This window comes from Sugiyamaella lignohabitans, chromosome C (genome assembly GCF_001640025.1).
Source record: "Sugiyamaella lignohabitans strain CBS 10342 chromosome C, complete sequence".
NCBI classification, from domain to species: Eukaryota; Fungi; Ascomycota; class Dipodascomycetes; order Dipodascales; family Trichomonascaceae; genus Sugiyamaella; species Sugiyamaella lignohabitans.
The window spans coordinates 614883-637896 of NC_031671.1; the positions used below are offsets into that span (position 1 = coordinate 614883).

The following is a 23014-nucleotide window of genomic DNA, read 5'->3' on the forward strand; positions in this document are numbered from 1 at the left end:
CCCCAGCCGCCGGAGGCATGTGTCCCGGGAGATTAGTGAGGTCGTGAGAGGTTTTTGCGGTCTTGCCAGACGGCTATGAGCGCGAATATCAGGCCCAGGCTACTTAGACCGATGCCGAGGTAGGCCGAGTAGCGAACGGCGTTGAGAAGAGACTGCTCGTCGGTGCCGGGAGTCGTGTAACGGACGACGGTTCCCGCGATTCCGAGTCCGATAGAGATGGCGTAGTTGACAACGGTGGCCACGAGCGAGGCAGCAATTCCCTGGCTTTCTTTTGGCACGGACAGACTGAGCAGGATCGTGGCAGCAGGGAAACTGATATCCATACCTGCGACAAAGTTAGACACATAAAAAACACAGTTGTTTGACCCGCCACAGTCCAAACCGCTCTGCGAAGCAGAGCACAACGGGGTCTGGGGCAGCGCCCAAGCCGCCGGAGGCAGGTCCCCAAAACACTTACCAAAGGGAGCAATGACAGTGGCGACGAAGCTGGCGGCCCAGTAGGTCTCGTGGACTCTGTTAGTGGCCAGCAGGATTGACGGGACGCAGAACCCGACAAGTGCCATGGCCATGAGAACGGATACAGGGATACGAGGGAACAAGAACGCTGCGGCACCGGATGCTAGAAACCCGCCAAAAAGTGCTGGCAGCATCTCAACAGCTGCTAACAGGGGAGTTTGTTGTCGGAGAACTGTGAACAGCTGCCATGTATAATATAGCCAGATCCCGAAACAGGCCCATCCACAGGCCACGGCCGTCAGAATGAGAATTGTCGACGACTTCATGGTCGATACAGGTACAAGTGGATGCGATACTCTTGTTTCTACTATTCCAAATGCTACAAACAGTAGCACTCCCAGAATCAGCAGGATATATACATAGGGGTCCGACCACCCCACAACAGGACCTTGGTTCCATGCTACATTAAACAGCATCAACCCACCAATACCAGTGAGAGCGCCCAGTATATCAAAAGGCTGTCTGTCGTGATTCGACTTGTTTTCGTAGTTGGGGATAATCACATATGCTGCGATTGTCAGCAAAAAACATACAATAGAGCCGACGTAGAAGGTGAAATCCCATCGATGTTTGGCCAGTAGTGTAGAGAATATAGCCCCTAGCACGAATCCTCCTGGAGCCACAGCCCCGAACAATGCAAATACAATATTCTTACGACTTCCTGCTGGATATAGCATGCCGAAGATGGCCAGGCCATTAGGCAGAAGAATAGCACATCCTAGTCCTTGTAATCCACGACAAACACTGAAAAATATGGATGAGTTCGAGTATGAACTGATACCTGCTATTAGTGTAAACACAAATAACCAGGCGTATCCTATAACAAATAGATTCTTATGACCGTATATCTCGCCCAACCGGCCTGAACTGACAATGAATGTACCGGCAGTCAGCGAGAATCCTGCCACATACCAACTTAATTGACCAGCATCAGTGGTATTAAAATGAAGACCGATCTCTCGACCAATCGACAGACCCTGAGCAACTGACGCCTGGGTCATAAGTTGTGCTGATATAATCACCAGGATCAGCAGATATTCTCTAGAGTATGATATATTAGGTCTGTGTGATTCAGGACCGTTTGAACCTTCATCACCACCCTCTGAAGAATCGCCCCCATCTGGTTCATGATCTAGTCCATGAGGATCTGAATCTAAATTGCTATCCATTCCGTGTTCCAGTCTGTGATCCAGACCGTTCTCCAGACCACCACCATCACCACCTACCAGTTCTTTACTGGTTTTCTGGTGGTCGAACTGAGTCTCGCTTTCAACACCAGACCCAGTGGACCCTGTTTTATCAAGAGAAGCAGCTTCTTTCTGAAGCAGTGACTCGACATCTCCGTTCTTTTTTTCTAAAAGCTGAGTCATTGTAAGTATACTTGTCTGGATGTCATGAGCAAACACCTCTTAAACACCTCTCAACCAATTAAAAATCGTCTCGACTTGGCACTTCAGCACTTCTCCGTGCCTTTTATCGATTGATCGATCCAATCCCGTTACATAAACAAGCCCTTAAACGATGAGTCTAGACTTAATATCAGGACTAGCAACAAAAAATTTAAGCTTAAGCTTTGATGCATGACCTCATGCACCCTCCAGATCCAGCAGTTAACATCTGCGATTGCGTGAACAAACTGGGCAGGCGTTGGTCAGGCTGGATTATCAGTGATCCAAACGTTCTATTTCGGTCATAAACGTCCTGGAAATGGAAATGGCACTTTACTTTTCAGGGGAATGCCTGTGAGTCAGAAACAAACGTGATTCCCTGACTCCCCCACACTCGCAAACGGCTCACATGTGGCTGAACATGCACTAGAGAAATCTTACCCCGGGATAAGACTTCTTCCGCCCACTACGCTCGAACATGTACCTCCTGTATCATCCTGTACCACTCTGTATCATACAGTATCATACTATATATCACACTCAACCATACACTATCACTCTGTATCATACCGTATAAATTCTGTCCATCCTGCCTCATACAAAATATAAATAACAATCTCTGAATAACCCAGCGAAACAAGACTCGACTGATCCAACCTCAAAACCGCACACCCTCTGACAGCTTCACCTCCCACCGTCGCCCCCAAACCGTCTCGACACTCGCAATGAGAAAACATTAACGGCTGCCAACCTTAATTACGGACCCGATGACCACCGTCCTGGCTTGCTAACGACCTCTGACAAGGGCCTGCCTCCGGCGGCTGGGGCTCCGCCCCAGACCCCGTGGCTCTTGCTTCGCAAGAGATTCACACACGGGCAGTAGCACTGACCCTTTGTGTCTCACCAGCGGCCAGAGATACACTTTATACCAGCTTTTGAGTGGCCCAGTCGACCCCTGGGTTATTATCAGAGGGTGCTCGCCGCTTAAATGTACAGCCGATCTGCTATCTCAGCAGCGGCATGCACCTCCTGCCGGAGATAGCGACTTCTCTTCGTGTTCTTCTGATAGGAACAGTCCGTCCGACAACAGATCCCTGGTAACTGCCTCCGGCGGCTGGGGCTCCGCCCCAGACCCCGTAGCTCCTGCTTCGCAGGAGATGGCTGGGACCGTCGACGAAACGACTCGAGCGAAGCGAGAGGAGCAGCGGGGTCTGGGGCGGAGCCCCAGCCGCCGGAGGCCGCACCCCTCTCCCTTTCGGATCTCCGAAGGCCCTAGGAGCGTATCTTTTACCGCTTATCTGGTGACCAGGGGAAGAGGAGCCCCCCTGTGATTGCCAAAGGGGGCTAGATAAGGGTGATCCCGGGGTATCTTTTAAGTTATAATCTGGCGTTGGTCGGACGCCGATGTGACCCCCACCGATTATGTGGCGCCTGCGAGCAGGACCCCGCTCGCACTAGTGTTGTGACCCCACAGTACAGTTGACCCCGCCGCCAGCCCGCCCCACTAATGGTTCTAGGAAGGAAGAGCTGACCCCGCCAGAAGCCTGGACGTGGACGATGGCATCGAGAATGCTGCTAACCAGAACAGCAACCCAGTACATTATCTCTGAGTGTCTGTAACCCAAGAATCAAGAGAGTGTATATGGCTTGTGGTTTGTTATCTACAGTGTGATAAGATGATAAGGGATGTAGCAAACCTCAGACATCAGATCAGCCGGTGACATAATCTGGACATAATCTGGTATGGAGTTGCGGTGATAATGCTGTCCAATCAGTGGGTTTCTCTATAGACAATTAACCGGTGTGCGTGATATTGCAGTGAGTGTACGTACGTGTCACCAGCCACAACAGGCGATATTTTTTTCTGGCTGGTGGTGCCAGTGGATACCCCGCTATTCAAGCTGTCGAACTGGTCTGTCACAAGCTGCATGTAATACGTGGTATGCGCGTGTAACCCCCATGTCCTTCCAGTCTAAATCTTTCGATAACCGCCACATGCAGGTCCAGATAACAATAGTTTAGTCTTATCTGCAGTATCATTTCTTTTTTCTGAACAAACCTTAGATCTCCCCAACTTACTATCAAACAGGACAAATGTCTCGGAATTCGATCCCGCAAGCATTGTCTTAGATATACAAAATGCCCAGTATAAAACCGCTCACCCATTCGTGGTTGTTGGTGTTTTCTTTGTGCTAAGATCCACAATCATTTAACATGTCGGAACAGAAAGAAACCTACGTCGTTGGAATTGAGGAAGTCGTGGACTACTCGAATGCCGATGAGGCCAGGAAATTCCTGGGTAACACTTTTCACACTAAAGATCTTGGCGAGTTCCAGGCTTTCGATGATGAGTTTAATAAACGTCTCCTACGGAAAATAGACCTTCGTATTTGCCCTCTTATTATGACCATTTACTTTTTACAGTATTTCGACAAGAATACTCTATCATACATCGCGTAAGTATAGACGTCCTGTTTCTCCTCTGTTGCAAATACTAACATCACAGTGTCATGGGTTTTAAAGAAGATCTTAATTTAGTTGGAAACGACTTTTCGTTTTTGGGAATGTTTTTCTATGTCGGGTTCTTAGCTGCTGAGCTGCCTACTCAGTGGTTGGCCCAGAGAATCTCGTTTCTCGGCAAGTATCTGGGTATTAATGTCACTCTGTGGGGTGTTGTTTTAGCTTGTCATGCTGCTTGTAATTCGTATGCTCAAGTGGCTGTTCTTAGAACATTGCTGGGTATTTTCGAGGCCTGTGTAGCTCCTATTCTCGTACTTATTATTTGCATGTGGTACAAGAAACAAGAGCAAGGAAAGAGAGTAGCATGTTTCTATGTCATGAACAGTTTTACTTCAGTTGCTGCTGGTCTCATTGCATATGGAGCCTCGTTCACAAAGAGTTCGTTTGCCTCTTGGAGGATCTTTTTGCTTTGCATGGGCCTTGTAACTGTCGTGTGTGGAGTACTGGTATTCTTGTACTTGCCTGATTCCCCTACAAAGGCTAAAGGATTCACTGATGAAGAGAAGCTAGCTGTGCTCCTTCGTATTAAAGATGATCAAAGTGGAACTCAGAACAACAAGTTGAAGGGATACCAAATGCTCGAGGCTGTTAGCGATCCTAAGGTGTGGTTGGTAGTTCTTTCTGTTATGTTGATCTCGATCCCTAATGGTGCCTTGTCTATTTTCAGTTCGCTTATTGTCAATAGTTTCGGTTTCAGCGCTCAAGAAACTTTGATTGTAGGTGTCCCTGGTGGTTTGTTGAGCGGTTTCTGGCTGCTTGCTGTGCAATACTACTCGGACAAGACCCAGAACAGAACCCTCATGAATCTTTGCTATTTATTACCAGCCATTCTTGGGCTAGCGCTTATGGTCGGTCTCGAGAACAGAGAAAAGACGACTGCGATGAAAACAGGACTTTTAATTTCCAACTATCTCAGTCAGACGTTCGGCGGTACTCTTGCATTGATCTTGTCTTGGAACGCATCCAATGTCGCTGGTCACTCCAAGAAAGTACTTGTCAATGCTTTGACTTTCATCGCATTTCCTCTTGGTAACATCATTGGAACTCAAACGTTTCAAGCTAAAGACGCTCCTATGTATATGCCAGGAAAGGCTGCGATTCTTGGCTGTCTCTCTCTCCAGTGTTTTATCACTGTTGGATGGTACTTTTTGAACCAGTTCTATAACAACAAGAAGCAGAGAGTCTTGGATGAGATGGATCCCGAGCAACGTGAAACAATGCGTAGACAAATGGAATTCTCTGACGAAACAGACATGCGCAATCCATTCTTCCGGTATACTAAATAATGTTGCAGGAGTTCATATAGTTGTAATTAGTTTGAATATATTGTTTGTAAGTTTATGTCTTTCCTGCCTCCGGCGGCTGGGGCTGCGCCCCAGACCCCGTTGCTCCTGCTTCGCAGGAGTTACGCGACCTCCTTCGTACCGACTTGAACGCAGCGAAAGGAGCCGGGGGTCTGGGGAACAGCCCCAGCAGTCTGAGGCACTCTACAGGTGGCCTCCAAGTGTCACGTACAGATATAGACTATCGAGCAAGTTAGTCCAGTAACCTGATTATATCAATATCTTCGAAGACGTTTTTACGTATAGCGAGACTGTGGGTACTGAATTCCGCTATCTGACATTAGACCGACCATTGCATTCAGGAACATCATAAGCTGAAAGTATTTGTTTGGACCTTGTATGGCACTAGATTTACCGGCAGGCATCTAATCACAGGTGACTTAAGCATAGTAAACTCGTTAGGGACTGTATGCATTAGTAGCAAATCCATATTGAAGTCAAGCATTATATTATCTAATCTCTATGACGATGGTTTTCTTGTTATACATGAGAGGACCCTGCATAATTTCGTGCACGAAGTCATGCAGGGTATCTGCCTGCGTAATGGCAGCATCTTATATTATAAGTTTAAAGCTGATGCTGCACCATATTAACTCTTAATTAACCCTGATTTCAAGTGTGGAGGTGTCCCTTGGTTGTAAGCAAGAAGATTTCAAATTATCCTGAATCGGGATCATGTATATATACAATAGCCATATAGAGTTCTCAATACTAAAACTTAAATCGTAACCAGTTAATTTATCATTTTTCAGCTATTCGTGCTTAATGAGAAAAATTGAGTTTATAATATTTAGAATAAGCTTGTTGGTATAAATAAATAACTGGGTCTCAATTCCGTAGTGATCCCTAGGTAAGGGAGCAAGGCACACCATGAGAACAAATAACTCTACAAATATTCTCAGAAGCGGCTTTGATTTATCCTGGCACTTGAATAGAAGCTCAATTTTACCCTAAGAGTGGTCGTTTGCCCAAAGATGTTGGCTATGAATTGTGCAAGTGTCACGCAATTCTCTGGTTGTGGGAATGTAATTTGAGCTCATTTGATATCATGACTATAACAGATTGTAGTTCAATTTGTTTGCTCGATCTGTTTGACCCAGTTTGTTTACTCATTGGTACAAGGTTGTCAAACAATGAAGTTATTGTATTTTTATCGACCGTACGTTTAAAGACGATTACATTGGCTCTGCGTTTTGTTGTTGATGGCTCCTCCGAAGGATGTGTAAACCGTCGCACTCGTAACAAGCAACAAGTTCCACTTTCTTATTTTTCTTCATATCCCGATGTTAACAGTTCTTGCATAGCCAAGTCCTTGCCGATGTGCTGAACAAATCCCCCCTAGAACAACCGTACCAATGGGCAAGTACATGTAGAAGTTACTATATCAGCTTCGCCATTCAAACAAATCTTCAAGTGTTGTTTGTTCCTCTGAGTAATTCGGTTGATCGGTTGATAACATAGCATGGGACACATCTGTCACTGATTCCAGCTGAGGTCTAGAAGTTGAGCGAGTTTCCTGTTTGTTTAATGAACATGAGGCTTAGCTGGCGCATGGCACGTCCGAAAACAACAGTGGCCCTCTTGGGCGGTAATTATTGTCAGTACATGAGACCAGTTTGAAATCCTCAATTCTATCTGGAAGAAGTTCAATATGTTTTGACATCAATTCTCGCTTTCAGCTCAAACTGTTCATACAACCTGGCGAGCAGTTTGTATATCATTGAGTGTCCGTGCCAATATTCAGATCTAGCTTGTTCTTTGTCAACTGCGCTTGATTGCTTTACCAAAGTGGTCTGCATTGACTTGATTCTTAAGTTATCGGGCGGCTTTAAAATTGTTTTATATTTGATCTCACCGAATTGGTTTGGTATGCTCCTGATTGACGGAGCTGATGCAGCCCTAGCAGTTGAACTGTTACCGGTAAATTACGAGAGATTGATCTATACGGACTGGCCCTCACTGGAGGATTTTTCCATTGTTTCAAACTGGTGGTCGCCCTTATTCCAGCGGTAGTTCAAATTTGACGTGGTTTTTTTGATACGAACCGAGCGTTAGAGATGGAGACCCAGCGGCCGGAGGCAGCAGCAGTTTCAGTTGTGGAATATAATAAGGTCAAAGTACATATGTAGCTATTAGTGAGAGTGGATAAGACAATTACTAAACTACGAGACAAAGAACCGAGACGAAGAAGAAGAACAGGTTGTTTCGTAGACGCAACGACTCGAGCGCAGCGAGAGGAGCCACGGGGTCTGGGGCGGAGCCCCAGCCGCCGGAGGCATTGCCACCAAACCGACTATTTTTCTCATGCCAATCTAAACCAGATATAACCCAACTAATTACAGACAACCGAATAAGAACCAAAAAAGTCCCAAAACTGTGGAAACAGCCCACTGACCCGACCAGATCAGGGCCCAGAAACCCCACAGCAACCGACGCCGCACCCGCCGCACAGTATAGCCGCATGATCAAATATTCACCCAACCAGAGTGAAATTTGAGGTGTACATGAGCGAGTTCGCCAACTGGTGACGCTAGACGCCAACAACACCAACGTCAGAGAGTGAGCGAGTGCAATCGCCAAACGTCACGAGTTTAAATACATTAAAAGCAATCGCGACGGTAATAGAAACACTCAGTAAGGACGAGCGCGTGATCACAGCATCCAGATTGTACGATCACAGGCTGTTGTACAATGTCGTTCTTCGGAGTCAAGACGGCGTCTTCTGGCGGGGAAGCGGCCGTGTATGAGTTCGACGACACTTATGACGATAATCTTGGCGCTGCCTTAGAAGAGACGAATGATGATTTCAATGACGAGACATTTGGAGATTTTGGAGATGGAGTTGGTAATGATTTCGATTTTGCCGGACAGACTGCCAATGTAGCAGACACAATTGACGAGGAACAATTCACGTTTGCTAGAAATGCTGGTGGTAAGCTTGGTAGTGTTAGTGGAGCAGGTGGTGCTGGAGGTAGTGGACTCAATTTATTGCCTTCTACCACAGGTTCAGTTCCTAGTTTACAACCGATAGCTTCTTTGTGGGGTACCGCGGGGGTCGACAAGAAACCAGAACCTCAACCAGCCGCTCAACAACAACAACCACAACAACCTCAACAACCTAAGATTCTGTCTTTGGAAGAAGTGGAAGCCCAGATGCTTGGTAAATCTCAACAGCAGTTACCTCATGGCGTGCTTCCTCAACCTCCTCAAGGGTTTCCACCTCAAGGATTCCCTCCTCAGGGGTTCTTTCCTCAGGGATTCCCTCCACAAGGATTTCCTCCTCAAGGATTCCCAGGCCAAGGATTTCCTCAGGTACCACAGGGATATCCTCCTCAAGGATTCCCTCCTCAAGGATATCCACTGCCTCAGGACCCTGCTGTGTTGATGAGTAGTGGATACTATGGCTCAGGTGCGGGTCCTACTCCTGGTCAACCCGGTTTAGGCCAACCTGGCCAACCTGGTCAACCTCCTCATCAACAACAGATTCCAGGTCAACAACAACTGCAGCAACAGCAGCAGCAACCACAACAGCAACAACAAGCACAATTCCAACAGCCACCAGCAGGTCAGAGTGTTCAAGCCGATAGTGCAATTAAGCAGATCGAAGGACAATTGGCACAAACTAGTGTGCAAGACCAAGGACAATCTCAGGGCCAGAGACCACAGGGAGCTCATGGACAAGAAGCTAATGCCCAGAATAACGCGCAAGGAAATGCTCAAACTCCATACTCACTTCCACAGCAGGTTCAACAGGGTCAACAGCCCGTGGTTCCATTGAACCAAGTAATCAATGAAGACCTGGCACAATCTGAAGCCGAGCACCAGAGAATGTTTGAAAAGTCTCGTAAGATTGCTGAGATTGTCAAGTATAACGGACTCATGTCACAATGGGATAAGAACTTTATTATGAGAATCCAGTTACAACAAATGGTAACTGCCGACCCATATAACGAGGACTTTTATTATCAGGTTCACTCTGCTATTCAAGCAAGAAACAACCCGCAACAACCTCTTAATGAGTTTGCTCGTACGTACCTTCTTCAAAGAGGCCAACGAGGAAACGGTAGATTCAGACGTCATAACGATAATCCCCTGCAAAGAATGCAACAGCAAGTTCAAAGAGCAGTGGCTGCTGCTAAGGAACATCCAAAGAAAGAACAAATTGCTCCTGAAGGTGCACTTGGTAAGATCTCGGTTGGCGGAGGTAAACAACCAAGGAAAGCACTCAATGTAGCAGGCTCTGCTTCCAACATTCCATCCAGTCCATCTACCTCATCTTCTGCAAAGGTTGAGGCTCTTAAGAAACTCACTTTAACATCTTCGACCAGCCAATCCGGCACATACACTAAAAAGGGACTATTACGGTCAATTGAAAATGTATATACGATTCTCCTTGAGATTGAAAGTGTAGAGAGATCGAGACCCAGTGAGGATTTTAATGACCAACAACAACAACAACACCAGCAGCAAGCAGCTGAGGATGTTGCTGATTCAGATTCGTCTCCAGCCGCTACACCAGCATCTGTTGTCAGTTATGAAGAACGGTTACAAACATGGCAAGATAAGATGCAAACACTTGTAGACCAGCTATGGAACGAGTTACAGGTCCTCGAGCCAATTGATTCGGCTAATAACCAACCATTCATTCTCATGCTGTCACACGACAAGGGCAAGAAGGTGATTCCTCGTATCTTCCGTCACTTGTCACAGAAGCAGCGTCTGACTGTGCTGACCCGTATCGTTGCTCATATCGAGTCTCTCGACGTAGTTAAAGACGGTGATTATGGATCCAGTGGTACATTATCGGCCAAGACCAGAGAATCCATTGAACTGTTTTCACAAACTGTGCTGCCACCATTAGTGCATCTTGTATCCGAGTCGTCATATGATGTAGTGATTGGTCTGTTAGAGATCATGCTCAACAGCTCGAATATGGTGCATGTCTCGTCTACTAAGATTGGTCTTGCATTCCTTACAGTACTGATTTCACGAGCTGAACTCATCAGTCAAGAAGAGTCCGAGGCCGCAACCCCATCAGCTGCTGCTACTCGTGATCTTGCCAACTGGCAAGCCACTTTCAACACCCTGTTTACAAAGGTCCAGGGCCACCTGTCGAGTATATTCCCACCCCGCAACGTCGATAACTCGTACGTCTGGCACTTCCTCGCATCACTCGCTCTAGCCGCCAAACTCGAGCACCAACGGATTATTGTCGACGAGGTGCGCGAAATGATCTTCGGCACCATGAACGAGGCCAAGGCCCTCCCTGTCGAGCTGGGAGTCTCGAAAATCGCCAACCTCAACCTCTTCCTCAACGTCATGGGACTCAATGCCACCACCACCGAGATCACCGAACTTTCCAGCCAATAAAACCTCAAGTTCGCCTGCCACTTAATGCTGCCTTCCTTAATCTATTGTAAATTAGTCCCGTGTGTACTACGCTGCCTCCGGCGGCTGGGGCTCCGCCCCAGACCCCGTTGCTCCTGCTTCGCAGGAGTTTTCGATGGACCCCCGACCGTGGGGTCGAGGATCCGCCGCATTTGGACCCTGCATATTCTGGCATACTGGCAGGTGAGTACACAGCCAGAAGCCTGGACTTCCACCGTTGAAATGGCTCCAAAACTGATTTGTTAGGGACCCCGACAAGCACCGACTCGAGCGAAGCGAGAGGAGCCACGGGGTCTGGGGCAGAGCCCCAGCCGCCGGAGGCAGACCCCCCAGCTATGAGGTCACGTGCACCAACACGGCTGAGGTGCGTCCAGCCAACCAGAGTATGCGGATTTTTCAGTCAAGGAGCAGGGACTGACCGACATATAGGAAGTTTGGCTCGAGTCGAGAGTGTATCGGTGATAAGAATAATACAGAAAAAATGGTGTTTTCACGCTCAGTGGTGGCTCCTTCGTTGAGGCTAATTGCCCGTCGTGGTGTTTCGAGCTCTGCTTCGCGCAGTATGGTCACTATGGTCCCTCGCAGGGTTCAACAACATCAACAGGTACAAAGATTAGTACCAATAATGAAGATGAACCTCGGTGGATTGAGGTTCTACTCCGATGGTCCTGCTCCTTTAACTAGAGAGTTTGTCCAGGAGAGAATTATCGACGTTTTGGCCGCTTGCGACAAGGTACGTACCAGCAATTAGGAAAGATTGTGGAGTTGTCCAGATGTATTACTGGCTCGATGTTATTCGATAACAGAGAGGTTCAGTTTCAGTTCTGTTCTTGGCGCTGTTGATAATTGCGACTGCTTGTGTCATAGATATTTTCAGCCAATTCGGTGAACTGATGGAGATGGATCTCGCGAATCAACACGTTTGTGAAGATTGGGAATGGCAAGATCTATTGAAACTAACATGCTACAGATCGCCGACCCTTCCAAGATCACACCTTCAGCCAACTTCAGCACGGATCTTGGTTTGGACAGTTTGGATGTTGTGGACGCACTTTTTTTCATCGAGGAGGAGTTCAACATTGAGATCCCAGACCACGAAGCTGATGAGATCCACACTGTTGCTCAGGCTGTCGACTATATTCTTGCTCAACCTGATGGTAAGTAGTATTTAATTCATTGTGGGTTTTTGGCTGTTTGGATGGATCTTTTATTTGCTTCTGTTTTTAGTTTGAAGCTTAAGGTGCCGATGACTGCTGACTGCTAGCTGCTCCAATCAGGTACTTTGAAGAGAGTGTGGATTGTTAATTGGAGAACAAATACTAACCTAGACAGCTTTTTAAATTTATGACAAGTAAAAAGTATATAGTAATCAACTGCATAGTAGAATCACTGCTGGATGACGGCTAGCTCCAGTTAATTCCAGGACCAGTAAGAGCGTATCGAAGATCTGGATCTAGTACATCTGGCATCGTGAAACCAATAGCTACTCGAGGCATGAAGTACTGGAGCCGTTGACAGATAACTACCCTGGTAGACTCTTGAAAAGTTCAGCTCCAGCTGAGCTCAGCTGAAGTAGCGAAATATGAATCGATGTTCGGGCATCGCATCTCATCTCATCTCAGACAAGCGGGTCTATTTTAGATACAAAATCACATGAGACTGCAGAGAAGACGAGGTAAGGTCCGAGTCAGACCCTTAGCAGTTGAACCCTCATCCAACCCCTCTCCCCTCCCTCTCCAAATCGCCCTCCAACCCGCTCGACCCACCCCCACCCGCTCGCGAAGCGAGCACAACCAGGGTCTGGGGCGGAGCCCCAGCCGCCGGAGGCAGACCCCAGCCTCAAATGTAGCTTAGCATACTTGGTCTCCGATTTCATGTGTTACAAATCCGAACCTATCTGTAAAGAAAACGGTTTGATTTTCATCCCCGAATCTTGTCCGGTCTGGGTAAAAGTTACCGACTGAGACCAGCCGAGCGGTAAATACCTTTTCCACCTTGAGCGACACACAGAGCCATAATGTGGGGAAGGGCTTATAGGCCGTTTAAAACGACCCCCTGTTTCTCACCGTTTCATTGACGGTTTTCATTCGTAAATGTCAATCTTAATAGTCAAATCCAGTACCTAAACATTTGACACTCAATAACCAAATAAATATTAATTTCGTGTCATGATTTCTCGAAAAAACTAAGTCCGCGGTCAGGGGCTGTTTCACAGCCGGCAAGATCCTGCATGCAAGATAACGTATCTCAACGCAGGGACTCGGCCAGATTGTATCTCAGCTCCAGACGTCCCTAGTTCTTCTTAATGCGTTCAAATCACGGAATTCGGATGGCCGTTTTGAGGATATCCTAGAAAACAGCCGGCAATTCGGTTTGGAAAGCTCACATTCACAAACAAAGATCATAACGGGACCCCGTGTCGCAGGGAGTTTTATTTACCGAACCAAAAAGATGAACTGAAACAAGAGAATGTCTGGACCCAGTTTGTGTCTCCGATTCAAGTCCGGAAAACCTGTGTATAGTATATACTTTTATACTAAAGCTCATTAGTCTCATTCATTCTTATATATACCAATTTCTATAGCTTGTTCTTATACGATGCTATACCCGGGTAACACTTTAATGCTTTATTTTCCTCGGCCGTGCAGAAACATTTCGGTATTTTTCTCGAGCTGGCTATTTGCCCAGGATAATATATTAACACTCATGTATCTCCAGCAATCACTCGTTTCCTAAACTAGCGGCCGGTATTAAACTTGTTCCGTTGTCCGCGATTTCTCTCACTAGCCCAACAACCGGCGTTTTCTCTCCCCACATTTTGTTCTATATTAGTAGCGGAACCGTGCCGATCGAAAAGAGGGGTACTTGCATGCACTATAGGAGCTAAGTGTCGGTAACTTTTAGCCGAGATTATAAAAGATAGATCTTGTCCCTGTATACCCAGAATCTTCATCTTTTTGTACTTCTTGGATCATCTGTCATAAGTTTTGGTGTTACTGTGCAAAACAATCTCGAACATTTCATTACACACCACCGGCTAATTGTCACGACTTCTTTTTGTTAGACATAGAATAGATTTTGGTTAGAAAATAGACACTAGTGGTACAAAATGTCAACATCCAGCTCTACCCCATCAAGTCCACCTGTGATTCATAAATCGCCATGGGGCGAGGTTCCTGATCTGTTTGTCGGAAATATAGCCCAATTCGTGAGAGAATCACCTCACATCAACAGGAAGCTTGACAAAAAGATTCTTATTGATGCTAAGACCAACCAGGCGATTAGAGGTAGGCAGTTGTTCAACTTCACTGCCAGATTATCTTGGGTGTTGCGCACTAAATACAAGATTGAATATGACGACGTGGTTTGTTTGTTTGCTCCAAATAGTGTATGGACTCCTATTATTCACCATGGTGTCTTGTCTAGAGGTGCTATTTTGTCCCCTGCTAACATAGCATACAACCCCGAGGAGCTTCATTATCAAATAAAGACAGCTAATGCCAAGTTGGCTCTTGTTGGAGATGCTCATCTTGAAACAGCCAGAAAAGCTCTTAAAGTGGGTCCCAATAACTGTGTTAAAATTGTCCCTATTAGTAGATTGATTAAAGATATCAAGTTTGCCAAGGGAGTCGAGAATCCTGTTCCTTTGGAGGGAGATGTTGCCAAGGATAAGATTGCTTATTTGTGTTTCTCATCTGGTACATCTGGTACCCCCAAGGGAGTCATGACTACTCACTACAACATGACTTCCAACGCCCAACAACAGTTCTATTGTTTCAACAAAGCTTTGTTGAACGGCAATAATGTATATGGAGCAGTCTTGCCTATGTCACATATCTTTGGATTGACTAAATTTGTGTATTCAACACTTTATGTTGCGTCAACAATTGTCGTATTTGAAAAGTTCGACTTCCCACTTCTGCTGTCTTCAATTCTCAAGTACAATATTAATGTTCTTCACGTGGTGCCCCCTATTCTTGTTCTGTTTGCGAAATCTCCTTTGGTTGACAAGTACGCCATCAAAGGACGATTGAATCATATATTCACAGGTGCTGCCCCAGCTGGAAAGGAGATCATTGCCCTTGCAGAAGCCAGAACCGGAGCTCATATTTCACAAGGATACGGACTCACAGAATCATCTCCAGTTACACATTTGTACTCGTACGATGAACAGGCCTACGATCAAAATAGTATTGGATGGCTTATTGCTTCATGCGAAGCTCGTCTTGTGACTGACGAAGGCACTGATGCTGCTGTCGGCGAAAGAGGTGAATTGTGGATCAGAGGACCAAATATCATGAAAGGATACTTGAATAACCCCGCTGCTACTGCTGAGACTCTTACTTCTGATGGATTCCTTAAAACAGGTGATGTTGCTATTCGCGTTGCAGATGGTCAATACTACATTGTAGACCGAAAGAAGGAGCTTATCAAGTCCAAGGGCCATCAAGTCGCACCAGCCGAGCTCGAGGCTCTACTTTTGGATCACCCTGATGTGGTCGACGTAGCCGTTGTTGGTGTCCATGTCTCCGAACTGGGTACTGAACTTCCCAGGGCGTTCCTTGTTATCCGGGAGAAGACCGATCCTCTTGAAATTAAGAAGTGGTTCGACTCAAAGGTTGCAAGACACAAAAGACTCTGGGGAGGTATTGTTGTGCTGGACGCAATTCCTAAGAGTCCTTCAGGCAAGATATTACGTCGTCTGTTGCGTGACCGTAAAGATGACAAGGCCATTGGCTTCACCCTGGCGGAACCCAAGCTCTAAACCTCAAGCGCATAGATTATTACATGAATATATGACCGTTTACAAAATTTACGATGAACAAGCCTCAGGCAGGCGAAGACCATCTCATTCAACAAAGCTTCGACGTCCCAGAAGATACTCCGACGGTCGACGTAACGACTCGAGCGTAGCGAGAGGAGCCAGCGGGGTCTGGGGCGGAGCCCCAGCCGCCGGAGGCAAGTCATAACCCACAGTGTAGATATGAAGAATAAATATATTACTATTTGGCGAAAACCTCTTGTTCCAGTCTACTGAGAGCTTTCTGGTAACCGTCGTTATGGTCAGGACTGGGCTTGATAACCTCCGACTCGATTTCGCCGGTGCGGAAGATAGACGTCGTGATCGAGTTGAAAAATTTCCGCTCGCCAGAGCCTACAGTGAGATTCCATGCGGCACCCGAGTTTCCAGCTCTGGCTGTACGACCTACTCTGTGGACATACTCACGCTTACCAACGGGTAAATCGTAGTTAATTACGGCCTTGACTGATGCGATGTCAATACCACGAGCTATGAGATCGGTGCAGACAAGGATACCAATCTCACCATCGGCAAACTTCTTGAGCATTTTACGTCTTTGGCTGAGCTCAAGTTCTCCGCTGCATCGCTCTACACTCAGGTTAAGATGGAATAACTCTTCATCTATGAGTTGAATTAAACGGGCAAGACGAGCTGCTGCTTGATTTGATTTCACGAAAATCAACGTGTCTGAATGCAATGAGTGGTTTATCAGCAGCTGGAGTAGGACTAGCGGCTTATTAGATGCAGATTTTACCTGGATATGGTGTTCTTGTAGCTTTTCAGGAAGCGAGAACTCGTAGTCCATCATAATTCGTTGTCTATCTTCATGAACACTTGGTCCTGACGTGGTGTTTGTATGTCCATTATTGACAACGGGTTCTTCTCCCAGAACGAATATGCGAGGGGTGGGCGTGGTTGTAATATTCAGGGCAGCTAGCTTACCAGGATCCCTGGTCAGAGTAGCAGAGAAGATTAACTTTTGTGGAGGTCTGTTCCAAACTTTCGCCAATGACTCTTTTGGCTTTGCAGCTTCTAGAGCATTCACCAGAACAGATACCCATTCCTGAAAGCTCTGGTTTAGAAGTCTATCAGCTTCGTCAACAACCAGGTATTGTAAGTGGTTCAGTGAAAAACCTTGAGTATTATTTCTAATGTGGTCTACCAACCTTCCTGGTGTGGTGATTAAAATATCTGGTGTGTGAGATGAAATTAGCGCCTGTTCTTCCTTGAATGGCCTATCAGTACGACATATCATGACTCGTAAACTGGTACCTTTTGCCAGGGATTCAAGAACATTTCGTACCTGCTGAATTAGAGGACGAGTTGGTAGTAAGATCAAGGCTCTAATCCGTGGAACCACTCGCTTTGATAACGCCTCAACAATAGGAATTCCGTAGGCAAGGGTCTTACCACTACCAGTGTATGCATTTACAAGCACATCAGGAAGAGGATCTGGAGCAATGGACTGACTGTCTTTTAGTAGTACCGGACAAACACCAGTCTGTACGGCAAAGGCAGACTCGTAGTTTAGCGACTGTAGTACTTTGACCATCCTGGCGCTTAGCAAGTGCTCTTTTTCATATTCAGCAAATGGTTTTGATGCATTAAGTGGGATTATAATCGGTTCGGTAATCCACTTTGGTGGTTCTTTGTGCTTTTTGGACGACTCTTTTTTACGAGCAATCTGTGGTAAAGGCACTAACTCGTTCACCTCAGGTATTTCTTCTTCATCAGGCTCTTCTTGATTGTTTTCGCTGTCTTTTGATATGGCCTCTTGATCCGCTAGCCTAGAAGTTCTTACATTGTTCTTTGCTGCCTTGGAGGCAATATCCTGGAATCGCTTGAACACAGCGGAATATTTTGGATCTACCTCATATTCACTTTCAGAATCATCTGACTCTTCTAAAACGGATTTCGACGAGGAAACATGGCTACTATCCAATGAATTGGTTTCTATAGGGGTGTTTGACTTGGCAGGATTGTTCTCTGATGATAGAGATGAAGGTACCACGTCCTTCTTAATCAATTCTTTATCAAGCTTGACTTTCTTAGGTTCCGGTTGATCATCTTCTTCCCTTTGACTTGTAAAGTTCGGATCAAACCGTTTGGTTGCCAAAAACATCTCGCTTTCGAGCGGTGGAATAAGATTGAAATTGAGCTCTGGTTATCGCAGACTGATAATATTTTTGGTCCTGCAAGGATCGGCCATCAAAGTTTGACCAAATGCCCTAACCGTTATCTTTTAGAATGATATACCAAGAGACTATCCTGCTAGAGATTATTGCAATACGCAACTATATTTGAAACCACTAACCTGCCATGGATAGGTTTGCTGTATTTGTAATATTGAGAAGCATATGATAACAGTTGATGAACAGATAACAAATAGCAGAAGTCGTTGGATTATATTGTATTTCTAGTGTACGGCTGATATGGGCAAGGAATTTCAATGGCATTTTTCTAACTGCTTCACGAGATTTACCTGAGCATACGACCCACTATAGCAGAACAACTATTACACAGCAATGAAGCCAGCTTTACAACTGTTGAAGCGGTCGGCATGGAAGGGTATGTGTGACTAAGATGTTTTCATTTTTGTTCCGTGGTTGTTACTAACAGGTTAAGCTCCGTATATCGTCCCTCTACCAATTAGGGAAGCCAAACAGAAAAACACTCCCATTCGAACTAATGCCAGAGCCTGTACCATTCTGCCAAGTTTTGTCGGTCTGAAATTCCAGGTTCACAACGGTAGAGCCTATGTAGCATTTGAAGTGGTCGAAGATATGGTCGGCAGTAAATTGGGTGACTTTGCGCCAACTCGTTTGAGGCACGTTTATAAGAAGGGCAAATAAGTGATTGCTAGAGCTCTTTGGACCTTGTACATATTTAATGAACGTTTTTATGATTGATTTTTGTTTCTAGTGACTGGGTTAGCTGAAGTGCCTCTGGTGAGTTTTGCATGCCTGTCTACTGGTCCAAGCTTTCTGGCCATATTTGAACAGCTTTTTTATACTTCAATTGATCCGCCAGTGAAGAAACACATCCATAGGTATATGACACAGGGTTGAGAGAAGAGATTGAATAGTGCGATTTCTGTAAAAGAAACAAAAACCGGAAGTTAAGATGACATTCAACGTCCGACAGAAGACCGACATCTTTACAATAAATCTAGAATTCATTCTCAGTCCTCAAGCCACTATTTCAGATTTAAAGCAGCAATAAAGAATAAAAGGATCAAGTAGAGTAGAGTAGACTGAAGCCGGTCCTATTATACGTTTTCACTTTCGCATATAGAATAGATGGAAAGATAATGATTAGAAAGTTGGCGAAAGGACCGAATTACTGTAAGGTAGGCATAGAAAGACCAGTTCCTAGAAGTCTGAAAAATAGTATAGAACCAATCTTCGAGATTGTTGACTACGATATACCCCATGTGATTTGTGACATGATCCCAACAGCCGTCACTGGATGGCACTATAATTCCAAGAGTCGTGATATATCGAACCTTGACGGTACCAGTGAGATAAAACCCATCTATCAAATGTTCAATGAATTAGGGTGACCAGTAGTGATATCGGTAATAAACATGAGTTAAGTTAAAAGGCATCACAGTCAAACATTTCAGACTAAAAACAGGGTTTATCATTGATGTTAATTAAGAAGGAGAAGTCCAATTTCTTGAGATTTAGAGACTATTTTAACGCCATACGATTGTTGTTCAGAGTCTTATTTAGCATAGAAGGCTCTTTCGACAGCGTGCAGGGCTCTCGACCAGGTAACGGACAATCTCTATTCCAAGATGATTGATACCCAGCATTTTTTATCGGAACCAAGTTTAATAGAAATTTAACGGTTAATTGAATTCAACAAGAACATGTACCGTCCTTTGATGAGAGTAGTCACTGACAGAATATAAGAAGAGATGACATAAACGCTAGATAGCGAAACGAAATCTTCATCGTTTCTTTAGGCAGTCTACCAAAGATTGATAAGTAGAGAGCACTCAATTGTATTTGATAGTAATGAAGCAGTGTTCAAATTTCAAAAAAGTAGAGAACAAACTACTCCATTGAACGTATAGAGTGCTGCACCATCTCCTCCAGTCCATGCCAGGAGCATGCATGTGATTCGGTCTATGCCTTCACCCTTTAGCTCTGATCCTAATATCCCGGGCCATTGTCGAGCTTCCACCGGCCGGAGCAACCAGCCCAGGCCACCCCGTTCGCCCCAAAACCTGCATGCATACCCCAGCGTAGCTGGCCCGTTATCTTGCATATGGGCCCAGCCGTTTGGCTGGGCAGCGATGAGATTTACCCCTGACATTTCCATACCAAATAAAGTTAAACAAAACCTGTACGATCGAGTCCATATTGATTCGGTTGTTACACACAATTCAAGTATATTTTAACCCTAAGTGGTAATATATACCCCACTCTTTGCTCTGCTCTTTCCAATGCCCATATGCTTGTATTGGACACAGGCTACTCTCGGGTGCCCAGCCGTTGTCCCAGCGGGTGTGGATACTCCAAGTCAAGCAGCCTGCAGCCTGCAGCATGCAGCCCGGCCGAGTCCGTGAACCAAGATTATGTGGTAGGTGCAGACATCAACATAATCTTTATAGCCCCCTGTATATATATGATGGGATATCTGCAGCAATGCTCTTTTTTTCTTCTCTTCTGCTTTTTTCTCCTCAGAATAAACCTACAGCTGTTTTTACACTCAAGTTTTGTTCTGTGAATTTTTAACCAGCGCTTTCAACACTATTTTTCTACTACTCTCTTACTGTCACCTGTTTTAATTGATAAAATGGGTGCATTTTTCTTTTCCAACGGTGATTATCTTCCTTCCAATGGAACCCACAAGGTCCCTCGTCGTCCTGTTTTGAGTGACGTCCATTGCGGTGTCTCTGTGCCCAAGTATGGTGCTTGTGCACAACTAGAGAACCGTCATCCTGCCAGACGTTCTGCTTTTGCTTATCACAAGGTTTTGATCCTTGAATGTTCCGATGACTCTGGTGTCTCGGTTGGATCTGATGAGACCCTCAACGAACCCACCGTTTGGAAACCCGTTGATATTGTTGCTGAACAAGCTTATTGTGAGTTTGCTCCCATTGACAATGATAGTGACAACTCTTCTGAGTGGTCTTTTGAGGCTGGAGACGAGGCTGCCTTTACCACCCGCCAAATCGAATCTGCCTGGTCCGAGGAGAACACTGAGGCTATCTGGTCTGCCCCTGCTGCCTCTTGGGCCCTATCGGATTGCCCTATTGAAATTGATGAAAATGACCCTTCTCCTGAGTCCCATGGCGATATCACATTGGTTGAGTCGTCTTTGGAGGCCTCTCGCAAATATTTGGCTGAATCTGAGGAAATCACTCCTGTCAATGTGGCTGAGACCCCTTGCGCTATTGCTGACATCCCTAGCAGCAGTTCTTTGATTGACAGCCTTGTTGCTGAGATTATTGCCGTTGCAACCTTGTACAAGGATTTGCCACAATTGATTGTTTCTGGTGGCCTTCAAGCTGAACCAGATTCTGAGCTTCCCAATACAGCTCCATTGGCTCCATCTAAGTCCATTGCTCAAACTCTCTCTGGCGATTTGGTCATTCAGGTTGAAGAAGTCGACAAGTCCAAGACACCATTGTTGTTGAAAAGAGCCAAGGCAAAGCTGACCTCTTTTGCTGGTCACGCTGCCCCTATTTTGAAATCCACTCTTATGTTTAATGGAGTTCAAACAGCCGCCTATGCTACTCCCCTTAGTAGCCAGGAAGCCCTCACTATGGAGAACAAGAACTACAGACTTGATGGAGGTGCCATTATTAAGGCCTATTCGCCTATTGTTTATCAGGACATCCGCACCCTTTGTGGAATCGATTATCATGAGTTTTTGGACTCTTTTGTTTTGCAATCTGACTTGACCAAGACTAAATCTCCTGGCAAATCTGGATCCGATTTCTTGTTTACTCCTAATGGCAAGTACATTATTAAGACCATCAAACGTAAAGAGCACAAAGTTATCGCTAATGCGGACTTTTTGGCCGACTATTACAACCATATCAAGGCTCACCCCAGTACTCAACTTCCCTTCTACCTTGGAAACTACACACTTGTTGCTGATGGAAAGAAGACTCACTTTATCATTATGAAGAATTTGCTTCAGAAGGAGACAGATTTGATTTACGATCTTAAGGGATCGAGCCATGACCGACGTGCCGGTCCTAGAAAAGACAATCGTGGTCGTGTAGTGTTCAAGGACCTTGACTGGACTGACAAGCACGAGGCTATCTCCATGAGTCAAAAGGACCGAGACAAGTTATTGGTTCAAGTTTCAAAGGATGTCGATTTCTTGAAGCGACACAACATCATGGATTATTCATTACTGGTAGGATTTCAGAGTGACACTCGTACTTGTGAACAACAGCCTGTTATTGGTATGATTGATACACTTTGCCCCTTTAGTTGGCGCAAGAGAGCGGAGACCGTTTCCAAATCACTATTCTTTGGAAGCTCTGCTATTGACGTTGTTCACCCTGAGAAGTATGGAGCGAGATTCCTTAATTTCGTTCAATCTGCCGTGGTCCCTGAACCTAGCAGGTCAGTGTCTACTCGTTATTAAGTTCGTCCTTCATGGTGTGCGGTTATCTGGATGGTATAGCCTTGTCTTTGCTCCCTCCTTCTCGAGGAACCAATAATAGCCCAGACTATTAGTTCATAGTTGACGGAAAGAATCTTCAAGTGATCTTCAGAGACTCCCTTGTCATGGTTTCACATGTGGTACTATTGGATTGGTTATCATTAGGATTTCCCCTCGGATTAGCGATCCTCAGTCGGCGGCATCCCGAGTCCCGGCTGATATTTGCTATCATCCATTGGCTCACAGGTCCCAAGTCTGACAATTTGCTCATCCTCCCTTGTTGTTAACTTTATCTGTCGCCTCGCACACCGCGAGTAGACGACGATTTAGACCATTCGACTACGGTAGAGCTGGCTCCTCGCCAATCTACTCCTGGGCATTCTTGAATCCTTCCAATGAGGCGCTTCCTTAGCGACATTTTGGAA

At 45.7% G+C, this 23014-nt stretch overlaps 7 protein-coding genes across 7 annotated transcripts; 5 read left to right on the forward strand and 2 right to left on the reverse strand.

The window, feature by feature from the left end:
- Positions 1 to 32: 32 nt before the first annotated feature.
- Positions 33 to 1886, reverse strand: AMF1 (Amf1p; the record flags this gene model as incomplete). Its single annotated transcript, XM_018880940.1, has 1 exon — positions 33 to 1886. One exon carries the CDS (start codon positions 1884 to 1886, stop codon positions 33 to 35), a length of 1854 nt encoding a protein of 617 aa, XP_018733580.1.
- A 2528-nt stretch (positions 1887 to 4414) lies between these two features.
- On the forward strand, positions 4415 to 5710 carry DAL5 (allantoate permease; the record flags this gene model as incomplete). The annotated part of the gene is made up of 1 exon (XM_018880941.1): positions 4415 to 5710. The coding sequence occupies one exon, from the start codon at positions 4415 to 4417 to the stop codon at positions 5708 to 5710; it is 1296 nt and encodes a 431-aa protein (XP_018733581.1).
- Positions 5711 to 8458: 2748 nt separating this feature from the next.
- Positions 8459 to 11137, forward strand: PAT1 (Pat1p; the record flags this gene model as incomplete). Its single annotated transcript, XM_018880942.1, has 1 exon — positions 8459 to 11137. One exon carries the CDS (start codon positions 8459 to 8461, stop codon positions 11135 to 11137), a length of 2679 nt encoding a protein of 892 aa, XP_018733582.1.
- Positions 11138 to 12092: 955 nt separating this feature from the next.
- On the forward strand, positions 12093 to 12320 carry ACP1 (Acp1p; the record flags this gene model as incomplete). Its single annotated transcript, XM_018880943.1, has 1 exon — positions 12093 to 12320. One exon carries the CDS (start codon positions 12093 to 12095, stop codon positions 12318 to 12320), a length of 228 nt encoding a protein of 75 aa, XP_018733583.1.
- Positions 12321 to 14264: 1944 nt separating this feature from the next.
- On the forward strand, positions 14265 to 15920 carry PCS60 (Pcs60p; the record flags this gene model as incomplete). Its single annotated transcript, XM_018880944.1, has 1 exon — positions 14265 to 15920. One exon carries the CDS (start codon positions 14265 to 14267, stop codon positions 15918 to 15920), a length of 1656 nt encoding a protein of 551 aa, XP_018733584.1.
- A 238-nt stretch (positions 15921 to 16158) lies between these two features.
- DBP6 (Dbp6p) lies at positions 16159 to 18078 on the reverse strand (the record flags this gene model as incomplete). The annotated part of the gene is made up of 1 exon (XM_018880945.1): positions 16159 to 18078. One exon carries the CDS (start codon positions 18076 to 18078, stop codon positions 16159 to 16161), a length of 1920 nt encoding a protein of 639 aa, XP_018733585.1.
- Positions 18079 to 20762: 2684 nt separating this feature from the next.
- On the forward strand, positions 20763 to 22571 carry MSS4 (1-phosphatidylinositol-4-phosphate 5-kinase; the record flags this gene model as incomplete). Its single annotated transcript, XM_018880946.1, has 1 exon — positions 20763 to 22571. The coding sequence occupies one exon, from the start codon at positions 20763 to 20765 to the stop codon at positions 22569 to 22571; it is 1809 nt and encodes a 602-aa protein (XP_018733586.1).
- Between the last annotated feature and the right edge of the window lie 443 nt (positions 22572 to 23014).